At 36.3% G+C, this 20,023-nt stretch overlaps 1 protein-coding gene across 3 annotated transcripts in view; it reads left to right on the top strand.

The window, feature by feature from the left end:
- Positions 1-18,734, top strand: part of LEPR (leptin receptor) — an 81,332-nt gene extending 62,598 nt beyond the window's left edge. For 2 of the 3 annotated variants that reach the window (XM_084871356.1, XM_084871355.1), the window contains exons 14-19: positions 1,144-1,360; positions 1,923-2,105; positions 3,881-3,976; positions 5,383-5,488; positions 6,682-6,757; positions 17,000-18,734. In XM_084871356.1, the coding sequence (XP_084727482.1) occupies positions 1,144-1,360; positions 1,923-2,105; positions 3,881-3,976; positions 5,383-5,488; positions 6,682-6,757; positions 17,000-17,839 (1,518 nt within the window). In that variant the 3' untranslated portion in view covers positions 17,840-18,734. Of the gene's footprint in view, positions 1-1,143; positions 1,361-1,922; positions 2,106-3,880; positions 3,977-5,382; positions 5,489-6,681; positions 6,758-14,097; positions 16,299-16,999 lie in introns of those variants that run through there. The other variant, XM_084871357.1, reaches the window with a different exon arrangement.
- Positions 18,735-20,023: the final 1,289 nt, after the last annotated feature.

Raw genomic sequence — 20,023 nt, 5'->3', positions numbered from 1 at the left:
ATATTATCATGATTTGCAAGCTGCGAGGGCCTCGAGGTAACGGCACTCCAGTGACAAGGAGCATACTCAGATTTGTTTCTAATACCATTCTCCAATGAAAGAAATAAAGTTCCTTGAAAAATGGTTTGGGACTGGGGCAGGAAGTCCACAAGATGAGTCTAGAGCCTCTTCGTAGTACCAAAAAGTAAGGAAGTTTACAGTCATTTTTAATTGATGTTTACAAAAGTAAATATTTGTATATGAAAACTGACATTAATTTTAAAAAATGAAATGTGAAATTTGCATGACTTTTCAGACATTTCAATCTTGCAATGGTTGCAGCAAAAATCTCACTCCTCAGTTACCCAGATTATTTCAGGCCCTATAGGGGTAGATGTAGATGTATATGTGCTTGTGTTTATTTTTTTCTGATATCTGACGTATAGGAACCTCAGTGACCAAAAAAAAAAAAAAAAAAAAAAAAAAGTGGTCTAGTCTGTTGTAGAGTCAAGCTTTCTGTGGGTTTACAAAGGATTGGCAGCACTATTCTTACCTGAAACAGGTGAAGGTGGTGGAGGAGTGGTGTATTCTGTGGAGAGGAGGACTAGAATTGGACTAAATCTGTATTTTACACTGGAATTGCCAGTGACCTGGAATGATTTCTTTTCAGCCTTGGACTGAAATTCTGTGGTGCCAGGCACACTGTTCTGTTACTTGAAGTGGAAGAATGTCAAGGGAAGGGAAAATGAGCGACAATTTTACTGCGATTAATATATGATGATTAACATTTTTCAGCTTTTTCTGCCAGTCTTACTTTTCTTTAAAATGAGAGTGAAACTTTTTGGTAGAAAAACTTTGTATTCATATTCATTATCTTCCAATGATATATTTTCTGAATCTTAAAAAACAAACAAACAAACAAAAAAACAGAAGAGGGAAAATAACTTTGCTGTGCTCCATACCACCTGATACCTTCATCTAGCTTGTGGTCAAAGGCAGACCCTCCTCACCCTCACCTCCCCATGCCTCAGCCTGGACATAGGCAGTGCTGCCTCTGGTATGACCCCTGCCTCCCTATGGAAATGTATAATAAGATTCCCATGAGCACAGTTGGTATAAGAGCACTGTAGCCCTTAAACTAATCCAGTTTTATGTTTACTCCAGCCCCTGATGAAAAATGATTCATTGTGCCATGTGAGAAGATATGTAGTAAAGCATCACACTGCCGGCAATGGAATATGGTCAGAAGATGTGGGCAATCACACCAAATTCACTTTCCAATGGACAGAGCAAACACATTCTGTGACAGTTCTGGCCGTCAATTCGATTGGCGCCTCTTTTGCAAATTTTAATTTAACGCTCTCATGGCCCATGAGCAAAGGTAATTGAAAAAGTACAGGGTAGTAAACCTGTGCCCTTTTAAATATTTAATCTTTGTAAACTCCTTCTATTCTTCCAAGAAGCCTGTGATTTCCTAAATCTGGAAGTCTCTGTTTTACCTTGATCTCGTCTTTGTCTGAAAAATAGCAAACTAGATGGTACTCTGATTATATATATGGTCCTGGGTTTTCATGTGGTAGAACATGGTTGAAATGATACTATAATGTGAGAATATTCTAATAATGCTTTTGGACCAATGGTGGTCATAGGTAAATCTCTCATTCTCTTTCTCCCTCTCTCTCCCTCTCTCTCCCCCTCTCTCTCTCTCTCTATACACAATTACATGTATACATGTATTATATAGATATACATGTGTTATTATGGATTATAAATATATGTAATAGTATGACATATTATATGGATACAAGTAATTGCTTAGACTTGAAAATGTCTGCCTTCGATTCCTTCTCTCCCTTTCCAGGAGCTTATATGATCTTCAAATGTATTAGGAGATTTTCATTAATTTTGATTTTATAAATAAATATTTTTTCTTTTCTCCTCAGTAAACATTGTGCAGTCACTCAATGCTTATCCTTTAAATAGTAGTTGTGTGATTCTTTCCTGGATGCTATCGCTTAGTGATTACAATCTAATGTATTTTATTCTTGAGTGGAAAATTCTTAATGAAAACAATGAAATTAAATGGCGTAGAATCCCTTCGTCTGTTACGAGGTATTATATCCATGGTAAGTGTACTGTACTTTAATAAGTTTCTCTTATGGATCAGTATGATACTACAGATTATTAATTCAATTAATAAAGGCAGTTAATTAAATCAAACTTCAAAAATATAGATGACACTACCATCTGAATACTTGTAATTTTATCACCTTACCATAAACATTTAACTCTTTCATTTGATCCTTTTTCATTTAAATATTTTACATAGTGGTCATCATACCTTGTCATCTAACACTTTCCTTCTGATTTGTTCCTTTGATATATCACAAGCATGTTTCTATTTTCTCCCCTATCCCTTTACCTATTATTTTTAATGACCATATTGCATTTTATGCCAAAATCTACTTAAACTGTTTATTTATTTGAGAAATATTTTTACTGCTTTCAGCTTTATCTTTGAACCAATTTGTAATGGCTTTTGATATCTGCTGCCAGGTTGTTCTCTCGAATTGTGTACCAACTTATAACTCCACTCACAATGAGTGGAAGTGCCATGTTGAAGGTCTGAGGATCTAGGACCTGGGGACATAACCAGCACAAACTCCCAAAAGTAGACCAGTTGCCCCAAGGAGGTGATTACAAAGTTTAAGTGCACAATACAGCATCTCCAACTCAGAGTTAGGTTTAAGTATAGAGAAACTAAGGATTGCCATGATCTTATCCTATATAATAAAAGCTTAATATGTTAAGTGTCTGGTTGTCCATTCAATCAATCAAAGTGTAATACGCTAATGATATGCTAAGGCTATTCACACGCTTGCTATGAGGTGTTCTGACCACCAGGGAAGACGCTCTGACCAGTAGGTTACCTTGCTGGTGTCCAGCCAATTGGGACTGAGTGAGATGGGCTGCACATGCCCTGGAGACCTCCTGTGGTCCCTCCCAGACTGGCCAACCTCCTGTGTAACCTCCCTGACCCCGATCATGCACTAGTGGGGTCCCTCAGCCTGACCTGCTCCCTCTTGCAATCCAGGTTGAGGGACCCACCTCTCCCCACCGAGTGCACAAATTCATCTACTGGGCCTCTAGTTATGTATGTAATATCATCCCAAAGACTCATACGTTTATGTCAGAGATCTTGAATTTAGCCTTAGGCTAAATAGAAACAAATTCTTGATAGAGAACTAAATTAATTTCATTACCACTGTTATCCAGGTGGTTACTCTCTGTGCTTTTCATTATACCATGTGGACTTCAGGTTTCAAACAGATTTATCTTTTGTGAAATCATTTTTGTATATTAATAGTACTTAATGATTCATTTAGAGCTTTGCTATAGAGATGGCCATCCTTCAGGAATCTAGACTCTTGGATATTACAAGGAAATTCCTGGTTCCTACCTCCATCTTTTCACAAGACTTGAGTCTTTTAGCTGCCTTGGGTAGGAAGACTAAGTAGCTAAGCTCCTATGTAAAGGGAATATTGCTCACCTTGGAGGTACAGGAGAAGAGGTAGAGCATACTGTCTTGCACAGGGAAATAAAACACTTATATACCCCGAACTTGAACAAAGTGGCTATTACTGGGATATGTCTTTGAAAAATTGCTATCTCCTGTCTCTGGGTAAGATTTAAAAAAAATGTTATTTATAAAATTATTATTAAGGGAATTTGGAGTGCCTAGGTTGTTTTGAAAGTCCTTTAATTATCAGTTTCAATCCATAATAACAACTAATTTTTATGTTTGGAAATATAGGAGGGTCACTTAAAAACTTTTTATATAGAGTTCACTCATTTATATGAATTCAGGAAGACTGACCCTTTAATATGTTTTTCTCCTCAGATCATTTTATCCCAATTGAGAAGTATCAATTCAGTCTTTACCCAATATTTATGGAAGGAGTGGGGAAACCGAAGATAATTAATGGTTTTACCCAAGGTAAAACTTTCACTTTCAGTTTCTTTTTATACAGATGAATGGTTTCCTGCATAGCAGTAATGTTGTCATATGGTTATTCTTCTGATAAAATAGTGCAAGGGTCCAGCACTATTTATGTGTCCCAGGGTGCATGCACTCAGAGTGTATGGTTCCAAGGTGATAGTAAGAAAGAGAATAATCAGGCACATTATTGAATTCTTGTATTGGTAAGTAAAAATTTTAGTCTCAAATTGAACAAAAAGTTGATGCAAACAAAATAAAGGGAAATACACAGCTATACGATAAAATATATCTTCATAAAGTTAGAAATATATTATTTTTCTGAACATTTCTATATAATGTATATAAATGCACCTTCCCCCAAATAATATGTTTGGTAGCATATATTTGTGAGACTTTAAATTTTAATCAGTCTTCTAAAGGAAACATTTTTTCCTCTGAAAATAAAACGGGAGAGGTTGTCATAGACTAGGCCTCTCATATTTCTGATTCATCTTACCATACTTGGCATATTTACATTTTACTATTACTTTTTAAATTGTCTTCACACCCAAGTACACCAATAATGAACTTTCAAGAGAGAAACATTTTGCCTGGTTTTAGAATGAAAATAATTGAAAAAAATTCATTAATGAATTATTGAACAAATGAGCATTCTTCTAAGCACTGGGGGTTGAACAGTGAACATCATTCTCTAACCTCCAGAACCCCAATGAGAGTGAGAGACAATAAGCAAATCATGTATAATATAATGTCAGATTAAAATGCCATGAAGTAAGATGAAGGGATAGACTTAAAATGTGGTGTTTTAGTTAGAATGGCCAACATTTGTCTTTTTTGTTCTGTTAATGATTTTTGAGTAGAGCTTTGCAAACACAAAGGGGAAGAGCATTTCATCAAGCGCTAGTAAGTACAGCGGAGTGCTTTTTACTGATGAGTGAGCATGCTTGGTGATTCAAGAAACAGCAAGGAGGTCAATGTGTCTGGACTGAACAAGCTAGAGATTGGCATGTGTCGTAGGTTAACTTCTTCAGAAGCAGATGATCAGACAGAGTCATTATAACAACTTAAACTGGCCCTTTAACTCATACAACCTGAAAATTTACCTGGAGCAGTCCACTTATAACCAGTAAGCACTCTGCTTTTTAAAAGGGAGCAGAGGGAGAGAATTCACAAATAATTTTTAAAACAATATTTCACTAAATTACAATAAGCATAATTTTTAACACAATAATAATTATTAATGGGATCATAACTATCATTTTATCTTCCTCTTTTTTATTTTTATATTTAAGAGGTCATACAGATCTAGGATGAAATTAGGAAGAAGTCTACTATAATTTTTGGTACAGAACGATATTTTCTCCTCAAGCTTCTGAATTGTGTGAATTGCATTTCTTTTCCAGATGATATTGAAAAACACCAGACTGATGCAGGTCTATATGTAATTGTGCCAATAATTATTTCTTCATTAACCTTGTTGCTTGGAGCATTGCTAATATTACATCAAAGGTATGGACCTTCATCATATTTAAACCTTGATTTTAAAATACAAGTCATAAGTAATATATCCTAAATATTCTTAAGATGGCATAAAAAGAAAAGGCCTGTTTTCAGATAGCTAAATTCTGTTTTGCTAGCACAATATAAACTTCATGGAAAAAAATGATTTCTTTTCTGAAATGCATGCAGGAAATAACAAGCCTATTATAGGAAAGCCTAGGCTGTATGTTCTTGGAGGTGGCAAAGTGGCTTTCAGAGTTGTGCAATTTGGGTTGAGGACTTTGAGTGGTGAAAATTTACCTGGAGCAGTCCACTTATAACCAGTAAGCACTCTGCTTTTTAAAAATCAGCACTGCTGGCTCTGGTCAGTCTGGTTTGGCAAATGGCTTTAAATTTCTTGTGGGTTTGTGCTGAGAGGTTTGGATCAATGAGTTACAGAATGAATCTTTGTAGAAACTTTTGTCTTCTAGCACAAAAGAGAGTCCATTTTAAAATCAGAATTTATCTTTCGGTCAAGTGAGCTGATGGTGCCATATCCAGTAGAATTGTTTCTGAAACTCACTTGATGGCCATTTTTAATATTTTATTTTCTCTGAAAAAACCTATGCAAAGTGCCTGGCACACAGTTTTCAATAAGTGTTTTGCTATTTTTATTATAACTAGAGGCCTGGTGCAGGAATTCGTGCACAGGTGGTGGAGGCCTGGTTGGTGATCGAGTCCTATAGGGGGGCTAGCTGGCTGAGGGGAGGGGCTATGGGAGGCTGGCTGGCTGGCAGAGGGAGAAGGTTGGCCGGCCAGGGGGTGGGGAGGTGCCTGTGGGAGATTGGTTGGCTGTGGGCTGTAGGATTGCACTGACCACCAGGGGGCAGCTCCTGCATTGAGCATCTGCTCCCTGCTGGTCAGTGCAGTCATAGCGTCTGGTCTACCAATGGTTCTGGTCGTTCCAGTCATTTGGGAGTAAAGGTTGCTTGGGTATATATATATATATATATATATATATATATATATATATATATGATTATTAACTTTGGCCTAGGCAGATCATTGGTGGAAAGCTTTGGGTGATAACATGTGAAAATGAATCTGCCCCTCCTGAGGCATAGCTCTGGAGGATTAATTACTACTTTATACATTCATTAACTGTTAACAGTTTTGATATAAATGTTTTTCTGTGATTCTAATGCCTTACTTTTCCTTTGTAGAATGAAGAAGCTCTTTTGGGATGATGTTCCAAACCCCAAGAATTGTTCCTGGGCACAAGGACTTAATTTTCAAAAGGTCCCTTTTTAAATTTTCTTAACCCAAAATATAAGATTATATTTTAGATGTCATATGCCTTCTAGAGCTTTAAACATTTTTAAGGTTTAAAAATTCTTTTTACTCAATTCATTTTAATATGAGTCTATTTAATCTACTATATATTTCCAAGGATAGCAGGATATAAGGATTTAGTACTAGGGAATACAAAATTTAATAGGTAGTTTATCATATGAAAGTTAATAATGTGCATATCTTTTATGTGTCACAGCACTATGTAATAAAATAAATATTAGAATAGTAGGGATCAATTCTGATGGAGAATGGGTTTTGGTATAAAGAGATTGTCCTTAGGCAAAGGGCTGGAATAAGTATTTTGAATACCTATAATTATCTCCATAATTATTTAAATCAAATAAAAAACTATATAAATAATCCCATGCAATTTTAAAAATTCAGTTATTAAAATTAAACTTACACTTATGTAAGATGGATTTTTTAAACCTCTGCAAATATTTAATTTCATAATTTTATAAGCTATTTTTTAAGCAAAACTAGGCCTCAAGATGCTTAGTTTATTATTAAGGCTTAACAGGTATACAGATAATACAATTAGGGATAACTCAGATTTTGAAATACAGCAAGAATATTTGGAGTGGAAAAGAATATAATTTCAGATATTTTACAATGATAAAAATCTTCTAAAATTTAGTAACTTTTCAATCTCATTGCTTTAATTTCCTAAATAACTAAAATTTATTTTTTAAAGAAAATTAATACAGTGGAAATCATGTTATATTACCCAAGAGTACTAGGTAAATGTGCTAACTGCTCTTTGCTTTTATATTCACATTATCTAATTCTCTCAATGGCCTAATTGCATCATATTTTCTGATTAAAAAACTGAAGCTGAGAGTGGTTCTATTTGTCTTGATCTACCCAGCCATACATGTAAAAGCCTCGCTGCAAACAGAGGTTCATGTGACTCAAACTGATTATCTTGCCATCAACTCCATATTAACAATTAATTGCTTAATATGCTTAATGCCACTAAATTGTATACTTAAATATAGTTGAAAGGGTAAATTTTATGTTATGCATAATTTAATGCAATAAAATATATGCAACAGATCTGAGTAGTCATTTCTCCAAGTGGCCAATAAGCAAATGGAAAGATGCTCAATGTCTTTGGGCATTAGATAAAATAAATCCAAAACATAAGATACCACTTTACATTAGCTAAGGTGGCTAGAATATAATACACAGATAATAGTATTGGTGAGAATATAAAGAAATTGGAAATTTTATACACTGCCTCTGGGAATGTAAAATGGTGCTACCCTTTTGGAAAATGATCTGACAGTTCAATAGTCAAGCATTGTATTACCATATGACCCAACAATTCCACTCCTACATATATACCCATTGAAAATCAAATCATATATTCACACAAAAACTTGTACATGAATATTCATAGCAGCATTATTTATTATTTATAATAGCCAAAATGTGGAAACAACTCAAATGCCCCTCAAATGATGAATGGACAGAAAAGAAAAATATGTTAGTGATGGATCTAGGGAAGTTCTTTTCTTCAATTTTATTTTTTAATTTACAGTTTACATTCAGTATCATTCTATATTACTTTCAGGTGTTCAGCATAGTGATCAAACAATCATATACTTCACAAAATGATCACCCCTATATTTCCATACCCAACTGGAACCATACATAGCTATAACACTAGAGGCCCGATGCACGAAATTCATGCAAGAGCAGGCCTTCCTTTCCCCAGATGCTGGCACCAGCTTCCCTCTGGCACCCAGGGCCTGGGCTTCCCTCACAGCCCTGGATTCGTCTGGAAGGTCATCTGGAAGGACATCCAGAAGGACATCTGGTCTAATTAGCATATTATACTTTATTATTATATTATAGACTATATTCCCTATTCTGTACTTTATAGGGAGGGTCTTTTTTCATTTAACTTGGTCATCATTTGAAAATATTTTCAATTCTGTCTCCACTCAATTTTAAGAAATTATCTTATTTATTTGACAATTTCCTCTTGTTTCTTTGATTTTCATTATAGAGTCTGTATTCATTGGATTTTAGATTCTCATTATATTTCATTCTATATTTCATTATATTTTCTATGTTCTTTGTTTTTATCTTACATTTGAGACCTTGCCATAACCTATTTTTCCAGGGTTTCAGTTGATTTTAATTTACTTATTTTTAAATAAACTTTTATTGTTCAGATTATTATAATTGTTCTCCCCCCCCCCACTTAGCTCCCCTCCACCTGGTTCCCACCCCACCCTCTGTTCTTACCCCCCGCCCCTGCACTGTCCTCATCCATAGGTATACGATTTTTGTCCAATCTCTTTCCACACCCCATACCCCTTTCCCCTGAATTGTCAGCCCACTCTCTTTCTATGCCCCTGATTCTATTATATTCACCAGTTTATTCTGTTCATCAGATTTTTTATTCACTTGATTTTTAGATTCACTTGTTGATTTACTATTTTATTTGTAAGTTTCCAAATATTCTTTTTTTAAAGAGTATTCTGTCCCATTTTTATGCATGCAATGTTTTGTTAAATCTTTTTAGAAATATTAATTAGAGGATTGTTGTTTATTTTTAAAATTCTCTTTTCTTCTACTCCCTGAATTCTCTGTTTTTATTAGGATCATGTTTTTATGTTGTTTTTCTTGGCCTTACTTTTTTTATTTTTTTTAATCTCACTTTCCCAAATATCTGATAATAATCTTTTAAGAATGAAACAGTAGACAGGCTGACTGGGAGCCCGAAGCAGATAGACAGTGATTGTTGCCCTAAGTGGGTAGATTGATGAGAAAAGATATACCTGCCCATGATTCTGAGTTAGCTCATTAGTTACTTTTAAAACAAAAACCCAAGTTGGGTGTGGAGGGTGATTCTAATACAAAAGCTCTTGATGTGCAGCAGAGGAGTAGATAGGCCCATTCCCTGGGCAGAGTTTTCAGTTTCCTGCCTCAGCTCTCATTTCTTCCTGTGCTTTTATCTCCCACCTACTTCTTCACACACCATTTCCATCTGGGCAAACTGGCTTTCTCTGCAGCTACAGCCCACTCTGGAGATGTTCTGGTCTGCAGCTTTCTTTGCTGATCATCTTTGTCTACACTCATTCAGTCATTTTCCATTTTTTAAAAGATGGATTACAAAGCTGATTCTTTCTTAGCCTTCTCAGATTCTCTTTGTTGTGGGTATGCATTTGATTTACTCATGTATTTTCATTCTAACAGAGTCTCTACATAGATGAGAGAGAAACACATATGTTCAATCTTACATCTTGAATGAGATTACTTTTCTACATAATTTTTCTTAGTGCTTTAAAAATCAGAATATTAAAACATACAATACAATATGTAGATCAGGTATTATAACTTGCATACCTGAAACCTATATAATTTTATTAGCTAATGTCACCCCAATAAATTCAAATAATTTTTACAAGTAAAGTAAAAGTCAGAATATTAGAGAAAAGGTTAAATTAGTCTTCTAATTCAAATTTCACAGTGTTTAAAAGACTTTAACCATTTTTATTCCTTTGCTTAGCATTTTTGCCTAATCTGTGGTTTTCTTTCTCTAATTCCAAATCATCTATGTTTTTAATGTCTAACTCCACTCATTGGTTGTCTACATTTATGTCCATTTTCATAAGAGTATGCTCCACTTAACAACCTTTAGAAGTCCTAAAGCTAAAACAAAGTGGATTTTTCCTTGTGATTTGAGGACTATTTTAGGCTCCTTAGCCTACTCTAGACCTCCAAAGAAGAAACCCAGTCACCCATGGAAGAGCACCACCCTCACAGATCTGAGGCAGAGCATCCTGACATTGCTAGCAGGCCTTGCACAAGTGTGGGAGAGCTAGTGCAGTTTTGAGTTAGAAGTTCTATTTAGAAGTGCATGTTACTGGGCTTAGAAGTATGTATTCCAGTTCCCTAAAATATGACTTCAGTTTTGTTTATTTTCTTGTTCTTCTTCATATTTGTGCATATGCCCTTGGTTTATTAGTATCCAGAAGAAAGTAAGAATTGATGAGCTCAAATCTATCACAGCAAGTAAAAAAGCAAAACAAAGAACATATCCTCCTGACAGTTTGTGTTTGGGATATCTTGTCATCTTCCATTGTGCTACAGAATGATTGTTGGACTGGAAAAAAATGGACATACGGTCCTTGCTGCTCTAAGTAGCTGTGTATATTTAAGTCTCAATTGTTTTGTCTAAAAAAGGGGAGATATGTGGAACAGATGATTTATTTCTCTTGCTTTGGGGAGGGGAATAGTTATATATAGTTTTACATGTTGTTGAATAGTTGTATATACCATGTTTCCCCGAAAATAAGACACCCCCTGAAAATAAGACCTAGCGCAACTTTGGGAGAAAAAATTAATATAAGACACTGTCTTATTTCCGGGGAAACAGGATAGCTGCTGTATATTAGGTTGAAGGGCTGTATATATAGTTGAATAGTTGTATATAGTTGTATATCTCTTATATAATAAAGGCTAATATGCAAAGTGTCCTCTTGGGAGTTCGACTGGAGACTGGGAGATGGATTGCTCTCTATGATGTGCGCTAACCACCAGGGAGTTGTGCATAATGAAGGAAGGCCTCTGCAATCACCCAGCAGAGGGAGAAGGAAGGCCCTGGCCAGTAGCTAGAAGGCGCTGATCAGCCCTGATCGCTTGTCTGGCTTAGGGACCCTACTAGTGCATGAATTTTGTGCACCAGGCCTCTATTAGTTGTACATAGAGTCAAATAGTTGTATATAACTGCTATATTATTAGTGGAATAGTTGTATATAGCTGTGTATGTGATTGAATAGTTCATGTAGTGATATATATATGGTTGAATAGTTGTACATAGTTGCTGTATATTTAGTTGAATAGATGTATATAGCTGCACATCTATATATGGTTGAATAACTGTATATAGTTGAACTAGGGGCCCAGAGTACAAATTCGTGCACCTTGAAGGGAACTGTGGGCCGCGAGGCTGCAGTGGGCACAGGGTCGGGTCTTGGCCCATCCTCTGCACCCCTACCCGGACCCTCCCACCATGGCCCCCAGTCCCCAGTCTGCTGATGGGGCTGGTGCTGTCAGCGGATGTGAGTGGCAGTTGCTGCCCTGATCACCCCTCAGGAGCAGGGGGAGATGGAGAAGCCCTCAGGGGTGATTAGGGCAGGCAGCCGCTGCTCACACCCACTAATGGTGCCAAGTGATTGTGATTGGTGTCAGGCACTGGAAGCAGGTCAGAGCTGTGTCTCTGATGCCTGTTGCGGTTGCTGGCAGTGGGTGAGAGCAGCAACTCTGGTGCTGGCAGCAGGTGAGAGCACTGGGATGGAGCGTGGCATGTTCAGGAGCAAAGAATTTTTAGTAACCCCTAGAGGCGTGCCCCAATAACAGTGACTGGAGCCCTGCCTTGGTCTGGCATCCCTACTCACCTGCTCCACCATCCCACGCCCTCCATGTTCTGCATATGCCCCCTGGTGGTCAGTGCACATCATAGAGATTGGTTGGTTGTTCCTGTTCTGTCCTGGTGGTCAGTGCACATCATAGAGACTGGTTGTTTGTTCCTGTTCTAATATTTGCATATTAGCCTTTAATTATATATTATACGATAGTTGTATATAGCTATATATGTATATTAGAGGCCTGGTGCATGAAATTCATGCAGAGGGGGTGGAGGTGGTGTCCCTCAGCCCAGCCTGCACCCTCTCCAATCTGGGACCCCTTGAGGGATGTCCCGCTTCCCATTTAAGGCAGTCGGACATCCCTCTCACAATCCAGGACTTCTGGCTCCCAACTGCTCACCTGCCTGCCTTCCTGATTGCCCCTAACCACTTCTGCCTGCCAGCCTATTTGCCCCCAACTTCCCTCCTCTGCCAGCCTGCTCATCTCTAACTGCCCTCCCCTGCAGGCTTGATTGCCCACAACTGCCCCGCCCCCTTGCAGGCCTGGTGCCTCCCAATTGCCCTCCCCTACTAGCCATCTTGTGGTGTCCATCTTGTGTACACATGGGGGCAAAATATTTGACCACATGGGGGCAGCTATCTTAATCTTGTGTGTTGGAATGCTGGTCAAGCTGCATATTACTCTTTTATTAGATAGGATAGAGGCCTGGCGCATGGGTGGGGGCCAGCTGGTTTGCCCTGAAGGGTGTCCTGGATCACGATGAGGGTTCCCTTGGGGCATGAGGTGGTCTGGGTGAGGGGCCTGTGGTGGTTTGCAGGCCAGCCACACCCTTTGGTGACCCAAGCAGTGGCCCTGGCATCTGGGATATATTTATCTTCTACAATTGAAACTTCTGCTCGCTTCCTGGCATGGCAGCAGCTATTTCTTTTGGGGTTTATTCACCTTCTATAATTGAAACTTTGTAGCCTGGAGTGGAGGCCTAGGCTGGCCAGAGCCGGTGGAAAGCTTGGCTTCCTCCATCACCAGGGGCAACCCAAGCCTCCTTCCTGCTCTCTGTTGTGGCAGCCATCTTGGTTTAGGTTAATTTGCATACTTACTCTGATTGGCTGGTAGGCGTGGCTGGTGGGCATAGTGGGGTGATGGTTAATTTGCATATTACTCTTATTAGGTAGGATATGTTTGAATAGCTGTATATAGTTGTATGATATATTTAATTGGATAGTTGTATTTTGCTACTGCATATTCATTTAAATAGTTGTAGAGAGCTAGCTATATATATATTTGAGTAATTGTATATAGCAGCATGCATTTATAGTTGAACAGTTGTATATAGTGCTATATATTTAGTTGAATAGTTGTACATACTTGTATATATAGTTGAACAGTTATATATAGCTATATATGTGGTTGAATAGTTGTACAGATGATCTCTTAGATCTTTTTACTAGATTAAAAAATTATGATAATGATTTTCTGATTCTGTTTTTCACTCTTTTAGTCCTTCTTTCTCCTAACATTTGAATTTTTGTTTTCACTGCTCTATTTTTTCTTGTTCCAAATTATCTAATATTACTTTTCTTTCTCATACTCTTTTTATTTTTTTCTGTTCTTTGTTTCTCTCCTTTTACTTATTTTGTTATTCCTCTATAGTTTTTCCTTTGCTGAGGTAATTAAGACTGTCCACGTGTGTAATATTAAGGCATGCATTAAGAAAATGGGAGAAGACACCTAAGTTCAAAATTTTACCCTTTTCCAAAAAGATGCAGTACTGTTATATAACACAGAAAAGTACAATCCAGAACCCATGCCTCACAGAAAATGTTTTGAAATCTTTTATATTTTGTTTTCTGAGTAATTTTTTTTATTTTTCTTTCTTATTTTGTTTTATTTTATCTAAACAGAGTACGGACAGTCTTTGAAGTCTAATCATGATCACTACAGATGAACCCAATGTACCAACTTTCCAACATTCTATAGAGTATTAGAAGATTTTTACATTTTGAAGAAGGGGAGAAAATCTAAAAATAAAATTTGGTTGAACTACTAAGAACTAAACTATGACGGATCTGTTGATTTAGAACTAAAAACAGATGGGTAAATTTGGGTTGGAGATGAAGGTCTGAGTCCAGTTCAGTTTGGATGTATGATTACTTTTCAGGTCATTTGAAGTTTAAAAAGCAGTATTTATGATATCTGGCTTTTGTTTGATCATTTGGTCATGAAACATTGAAAAACTCTAACTGTTGTTTTTATTACATATCTATTAGGTATCATCAAATAAAAACAATGTTGTCACTAGATGAAAACAGCAGGTTCTGACAGTTTTGCAGATATACTGGCTCTAATTACAGATAAAGTAAAAGTAGTTCATTTATACTTTTATGTCCGAAATTTTCCATCTCATATCCCTTTATAGACACTTCCCTGTAGTCAACCTGGGAGTTTTCATTTTCCATACTTTGGAAAATGGTCAAGTGCTAACTTCCATTTCATTAAAAAAAAAAAAAAAAAAAAAGCCAGAAGTTACAGTTTGTGCTGGTCACAGGCCTTTGCAAGTTCCAGTTAATATCAGCATGACCTGGCATAGCTAGATCAGATTGACCAGAAAATGCATTAGCTTCCAATTCAGCCTCCTTGTAAAATTTTTGCTTGAATTTAATATATTTATATTGAACCTCCCAAAGCTTCTGGCAGGCAAGGGAGTACACAGTGGTACAAGAAGGAAGACTCTTTGGAGCTTTTACGAGTATTTCATGGCGAGGACTGGACGTTTCTCCCTGAAAAAGACCACCTGCTGTTTCTATAAACTTAGCATACTAACTGCTCTGTTGCTCACATTCAAAATAAACCAAAGTCTTTGTTTGATGAACCAAAAAAAAACGCCCAAAAAAACAAAAACAAATTTAGACTATATATAGATCACTTAAATTTCGATTTCATTCATAGTTTTATTTGAATGTAAAAAAATAAAACTAAAAAATGAGGAGAATGGTATCCTTTTTCCCCTTCATTGACTTTAAATAGATGTCATTGGAATGTAAAATCTGAGTGAAATTAAGAAAAGACATTCTTTATTTCCCACAGCTAAACATATATTTAATATGTTCCCAGACTCACCTAAAAACCTCAAAAATTTAGATGCACACAGTAATTTAGATGCTTTTGATTAAGTATACTTTTAATAAAGGTTTGTGATCCCTTTATACCCTTCAATAATATATGAGTGTAAGATTTATAAGTACTTATTAGTGAAGTCTACCATCTAAAATGAGTGCAATCGTAGTCCTGGGGTCAGTTTTTAGTTACCAATTAAGAAGTTCTAGAAGGCATTAAGTATGCCAAACATGTCATTTAAAAAACATATGTGAGTGTGACTGCATTCCATGGGCCATGTTGTATATTTTTTTGTTTTCACATTGATAGTATGTAATTCCTTTATTTGGTGATCTTAATTTCTAGGTTATTTTAAGAAATTCAAAACATATACCATAGTAGCCTTAAGAAAAAACAAAATAAACAAGCAAATGTTTGAAGAAAATAATAAATCTAAGTATAGATTTCTGTCAGAAAGAAACTAGCCACAGAAACAGTTTCTCTTACTATATTATGTTTATAAAATAATGGAAAGGTTATGTTAACATGTATTTGTCATTATGCAGCATTTTAATCTTGATAAGCCTATTCCATTATTATTATATTTACATTTGGTATATTTATTCTTTTATGGTTATAATTACCAATATATTTCATTTCAGTTCAAAAATTTGCTAAATGAATTAGGTTTTTATATGGAATAGATTTGCCATTTTGAATTCAGGCAACAAATCTGAATTCATTTTATTAGTTTAAAATTTTTAATATTCAAAAGTTCTCTTATATGTATGATATGCAAATCGCACACATTTTCTATAGCACTTCCTATAGTTGTGTTAATTTTTCAATGTGATGTGTCCACAGTATTCTTTATTTTACATTTATTTTTTCAGTATGTTCACATTGTATGAGTTGTATTTTTTGCACACATATTCTTGATGTTTATGCTTGAGAGGATTTTTCTTTTGCTGTAACCACCATTCTTATAAAATATATGATATGCATTTGCTTTGTGTCTTTGTCTTCATTTCACATGTTCCATAGCATGTATTTTTATTAATAAGAAATAGTAATTTAAAAGTCTGTGATCTTTTTTTCTTCGCCTTCTTAGTTCTTATTTTCTGATATCTTAAACAGATTCTCAGTAGGATATAAGGCAGATAAGTTCTTAGCAATACCAAATATTTTACCTTCACATCATATCTTACGTCATGTGTTTTGGTCATTTTATTTTATTTACATTTACTTTTTTAAGTTGAATTTTACATTTTCAGTTTGTGGAAATCTAAGTTGTTATTAAATGTAAGGAACTCTTCAGATTATAGCACTTTCTAATTACAAAAATCAGTCTTCATTGAGAGCTAAGCACTTTCAGATGCTATTTAATTTATTCCTCACAACAATGCCATGAAGTAAGTATTGAACATATTTTTATAGATGAAGAAAATGAAATGTTAGGCAGAAAGATGAATGCACTTGCCCATGGGCACAGAAATAGGACTCAAACCTAAATCAGTCTCATCCTATTTTTAAGCTACTTTTCCTTTCTGAGTTTTGTTATATCTGTGTCAGTCCCAAACTAGTGAAATTTTGGTTGACTTATGTCCTTTAGCATTAATCCTTCACACTTCCATTTCTGCAAGGATGTCATATTGAAGCAGAAAAACAATAATAATACAATTAAACATTAAAATGTGTCTTTTCTTTTAGCCAGAAACGTTTGAGCATCTTTTTATCAAGCATACAGAATCTGTGACATTTGGTCCTCTTCTTTTGGAGCCTGAAACCATTTCAGAAGATATCAGTGTTGATACACCGTGGGAAAATAAAGATGAGAAGGTGCAAACTGCTTTGGTTCCTCTACTTTTGACAACTGCAGATCTTGGAAAGGGTTCCATTTGTATTAATGACCAATGCAACAGTGCTAGCTTCTCTGAGGCGGGGAGCACCAAAATGACCTGTGAGGGTGAAGGCAGGAGACAATCCTCTGTTAAATATGCCACTCTGCTCTGCAACTCTAAGTCAAGTGCAACTGATGATGAGCAAGGGCTTATCAATAGCTCAGTCAGCAAAGGCTTCTCTAGCAAAAATTCTCCAACAAAGGATTCTTTATCTACTAGCCCTTGGGAGATAGAAACACAGGCATTTTTTATGTTATCAGATCAGCACCCCAATATAATTTCACCACACCTTACATTCTCCGAAGAATTGGACAAACTTTTGAACCCTGAAGGAAATTTCTCTGAAGGAAATTTCTCTGAAGAACATCATGATGAAAAGTCTGTCTATTATTTAGGGGTCACCTCAATGAAAAAAGAGAGTAGTGTGTTTCTGACAGATGAGTCGGGGGTGTTGTGTCCGTTCCCAGCCCACTGTTTATTAACTGACATCAGAATCCTCCAGGACAGCTGTTCACACCTGGTAGAAAACAATTTCAACTTAGGAACTTCTGGTCAGAAGACTTTTGTGTCTTACATGCCTCAGTTTCAGACTTGTTCCATTGAGACTCAGAAGATCGTGGAAAACAAGATGTGTGACCTAACTGTCTAGTTTCACTCAAGAAACACCTCAGATTATGTTACAGTGAATCATATGAACTGTGATATATGTCCCTATAGTTACTAAGGGAGAGAGGAGAAAATTGTCAGTTACATTTGAAAGTGACTGTTTCAGAACTAGTGGTATCTGTCCTTCAGTATTATAGACAAATAACGTGAGAAAGCCTTCAGGAGCCTAGCCATGTAGACAGTCTCTTCTAATGATTCTTTTAACAAGCTACAATGGGAACGTCTCTGATGGCTTGTTTCTTGCTAAAAATAAGCTCAACAAATATTTTTTTGTGAAAGCAGACCTGTGTAGAAATATCTCACCTGAATCAGACCCACATCTGAAAGAAGACTTCAAACTAACACCTGTGACATATAACTCTTGTTTCAAAGATGTGTTGGTTTTACCTTGAGTTTGTCTTTGTTTTACACTAATTGACGTATGTGCACACACACGTGCATACAAACTCACACCTATTAGGTATCGTTTGTGCATTTTTAAAGTATGTGATGTATTTGTATTTTGTGCTACTAGACTGTGCTAAAGGGTATTTTTTTTTAATTTAACTTGCCTTGAGCATTTACTCTGTGTTAGGCACTCCACTAAATGTTGTATATAAATAGGAGATTTATCCCTGGTCTAGGGGTTATACTTGTGAAGGCTGACAAGCAAGCCAATATTTATGTATCAAATCTAAGATATGTGGCATAGAATGAAACCACTTATTATAATGGCAATTCCCACAGCCAGTATTTAGAGGTCAACTCAAGCACTTTTGAAAACATGCCTGTCTTAACTCTTCTCTATAAATATGTTGAAATGTTCACTTTCTTTTTTTATAATGAGTATTTCTTCCTTGTTTTTATTTTGTTATAAATATATTTGTGTGTGTATCAAATATCTTTGTTTTATTTTCCTCTCTTGTCCCCTTATCATGTAATATAAAATATATTACTGACTTCATATCACAGTATTTAAGTTGTTAATTTTACATCACAGTATTCAAGTTATGGGATAGCCAAGAGAGGAGTAAACATCACTTTCTGGTGGCTGGATTGCCAAATGTTATTGTATGTCACTCTAGAATCATTGTCTTTCCCCCATTCTCATTTGCATGTACACTATTTTTCTCACTTACAAAATATTCTCTCTATGTAAGCCAACCACTGTGCTAATACTTTCCACACTTTAACTCAACTAATTATTAAAATAATTATATAAGACATGGACTACTACTACACTCCTTAAAACATTAGATTAAGTGATTTGCCCAAAGTGGCAGGGTTAGTGGAAGATGCAACCAGAATTCAGATTTAAGCCCAGATCTTTTTACTGCTAGTGATCATGTTTTTAACCTATACCTTGTACTGCCTTCCATTAAACACCCCCTCCATAAAAATTGATGTGTCATCAAATAAAATCTATTAGGTAGAAATATAATGGCAGGTGAAAATTAACTGAGAATTGCATAGATCTTGTCTTTGCCTCTAAACATTTTAAAGTTTGTTGTTTATGTCAGCTTTTGGTATGGAAAGAAAATTGAAAGACAGCATATTGGGCAAAAAACTAAGTTAAAAGCTGCATAGATAGATGTTCAAATGCAATAAGTGAGAATTTAAAGATGATCAGCATAAGAAATAACTTTAGTCCTCAAAAATATGATGATGGGTTATTAAACATCACGAATTTCATACTTAGACTGAGAGAGGATTTGCTGATTGAACTCTTCCCCCAAATAAAGTCTTACATGCCATCTCTATTCCAGGTGTAGCCATATGAAGTGAGCAGTTCTAAACAATGACATAGATCTCAGATGCTGTCTGATTCAGTGATCCTACTTCAGGGAATACATCCTAAAAACCCCAAAACACCCATCAGAAAGAATGTGTGCACTCCTGTGTTTATAGCAGCGTTATTTGCAACTAAAGGCCCAGTGTACAAAATCTTGGGAGACCTAGACCCGCAACGCTGGCGGGACCCCAGACGCTCTGTGGGCAAGTAGCTAACCGCCCTGAGCCACTCCACATTGGGAGAGCTGTGAGCCCCTCCGCTTCATCGGGCTGCGCAAGCCAGGAGCCCTGCTATGCCATGTGAGCTTCAAACCCCACCCCATTGCTGTGAGCAGCTCGTGGGCCCGGGGGAGGGACCGAGAGGTGCTCCATGCACTTCCTGGTGACCAGTCGTTTG

The sequence above is a fragment of the Pipistrellus hanaki genome, assembly GCF_964339955.1.
Source record: "Pipistrellus hanaki genome assembly, chromosome: 2".
Classification (NCBI taxonomy): Eukaryota; Metazoa; Chordata; class Mammalia; order Chiroptera; family Vespertilionidae; genus Pipistrellus; species Pipistrellus hanaki.
The sequence above is the reverse complement of the archived record's forward strand: the minus strand, read 5'-3'. Positions and strand labels throughout refer to the sequence as shown.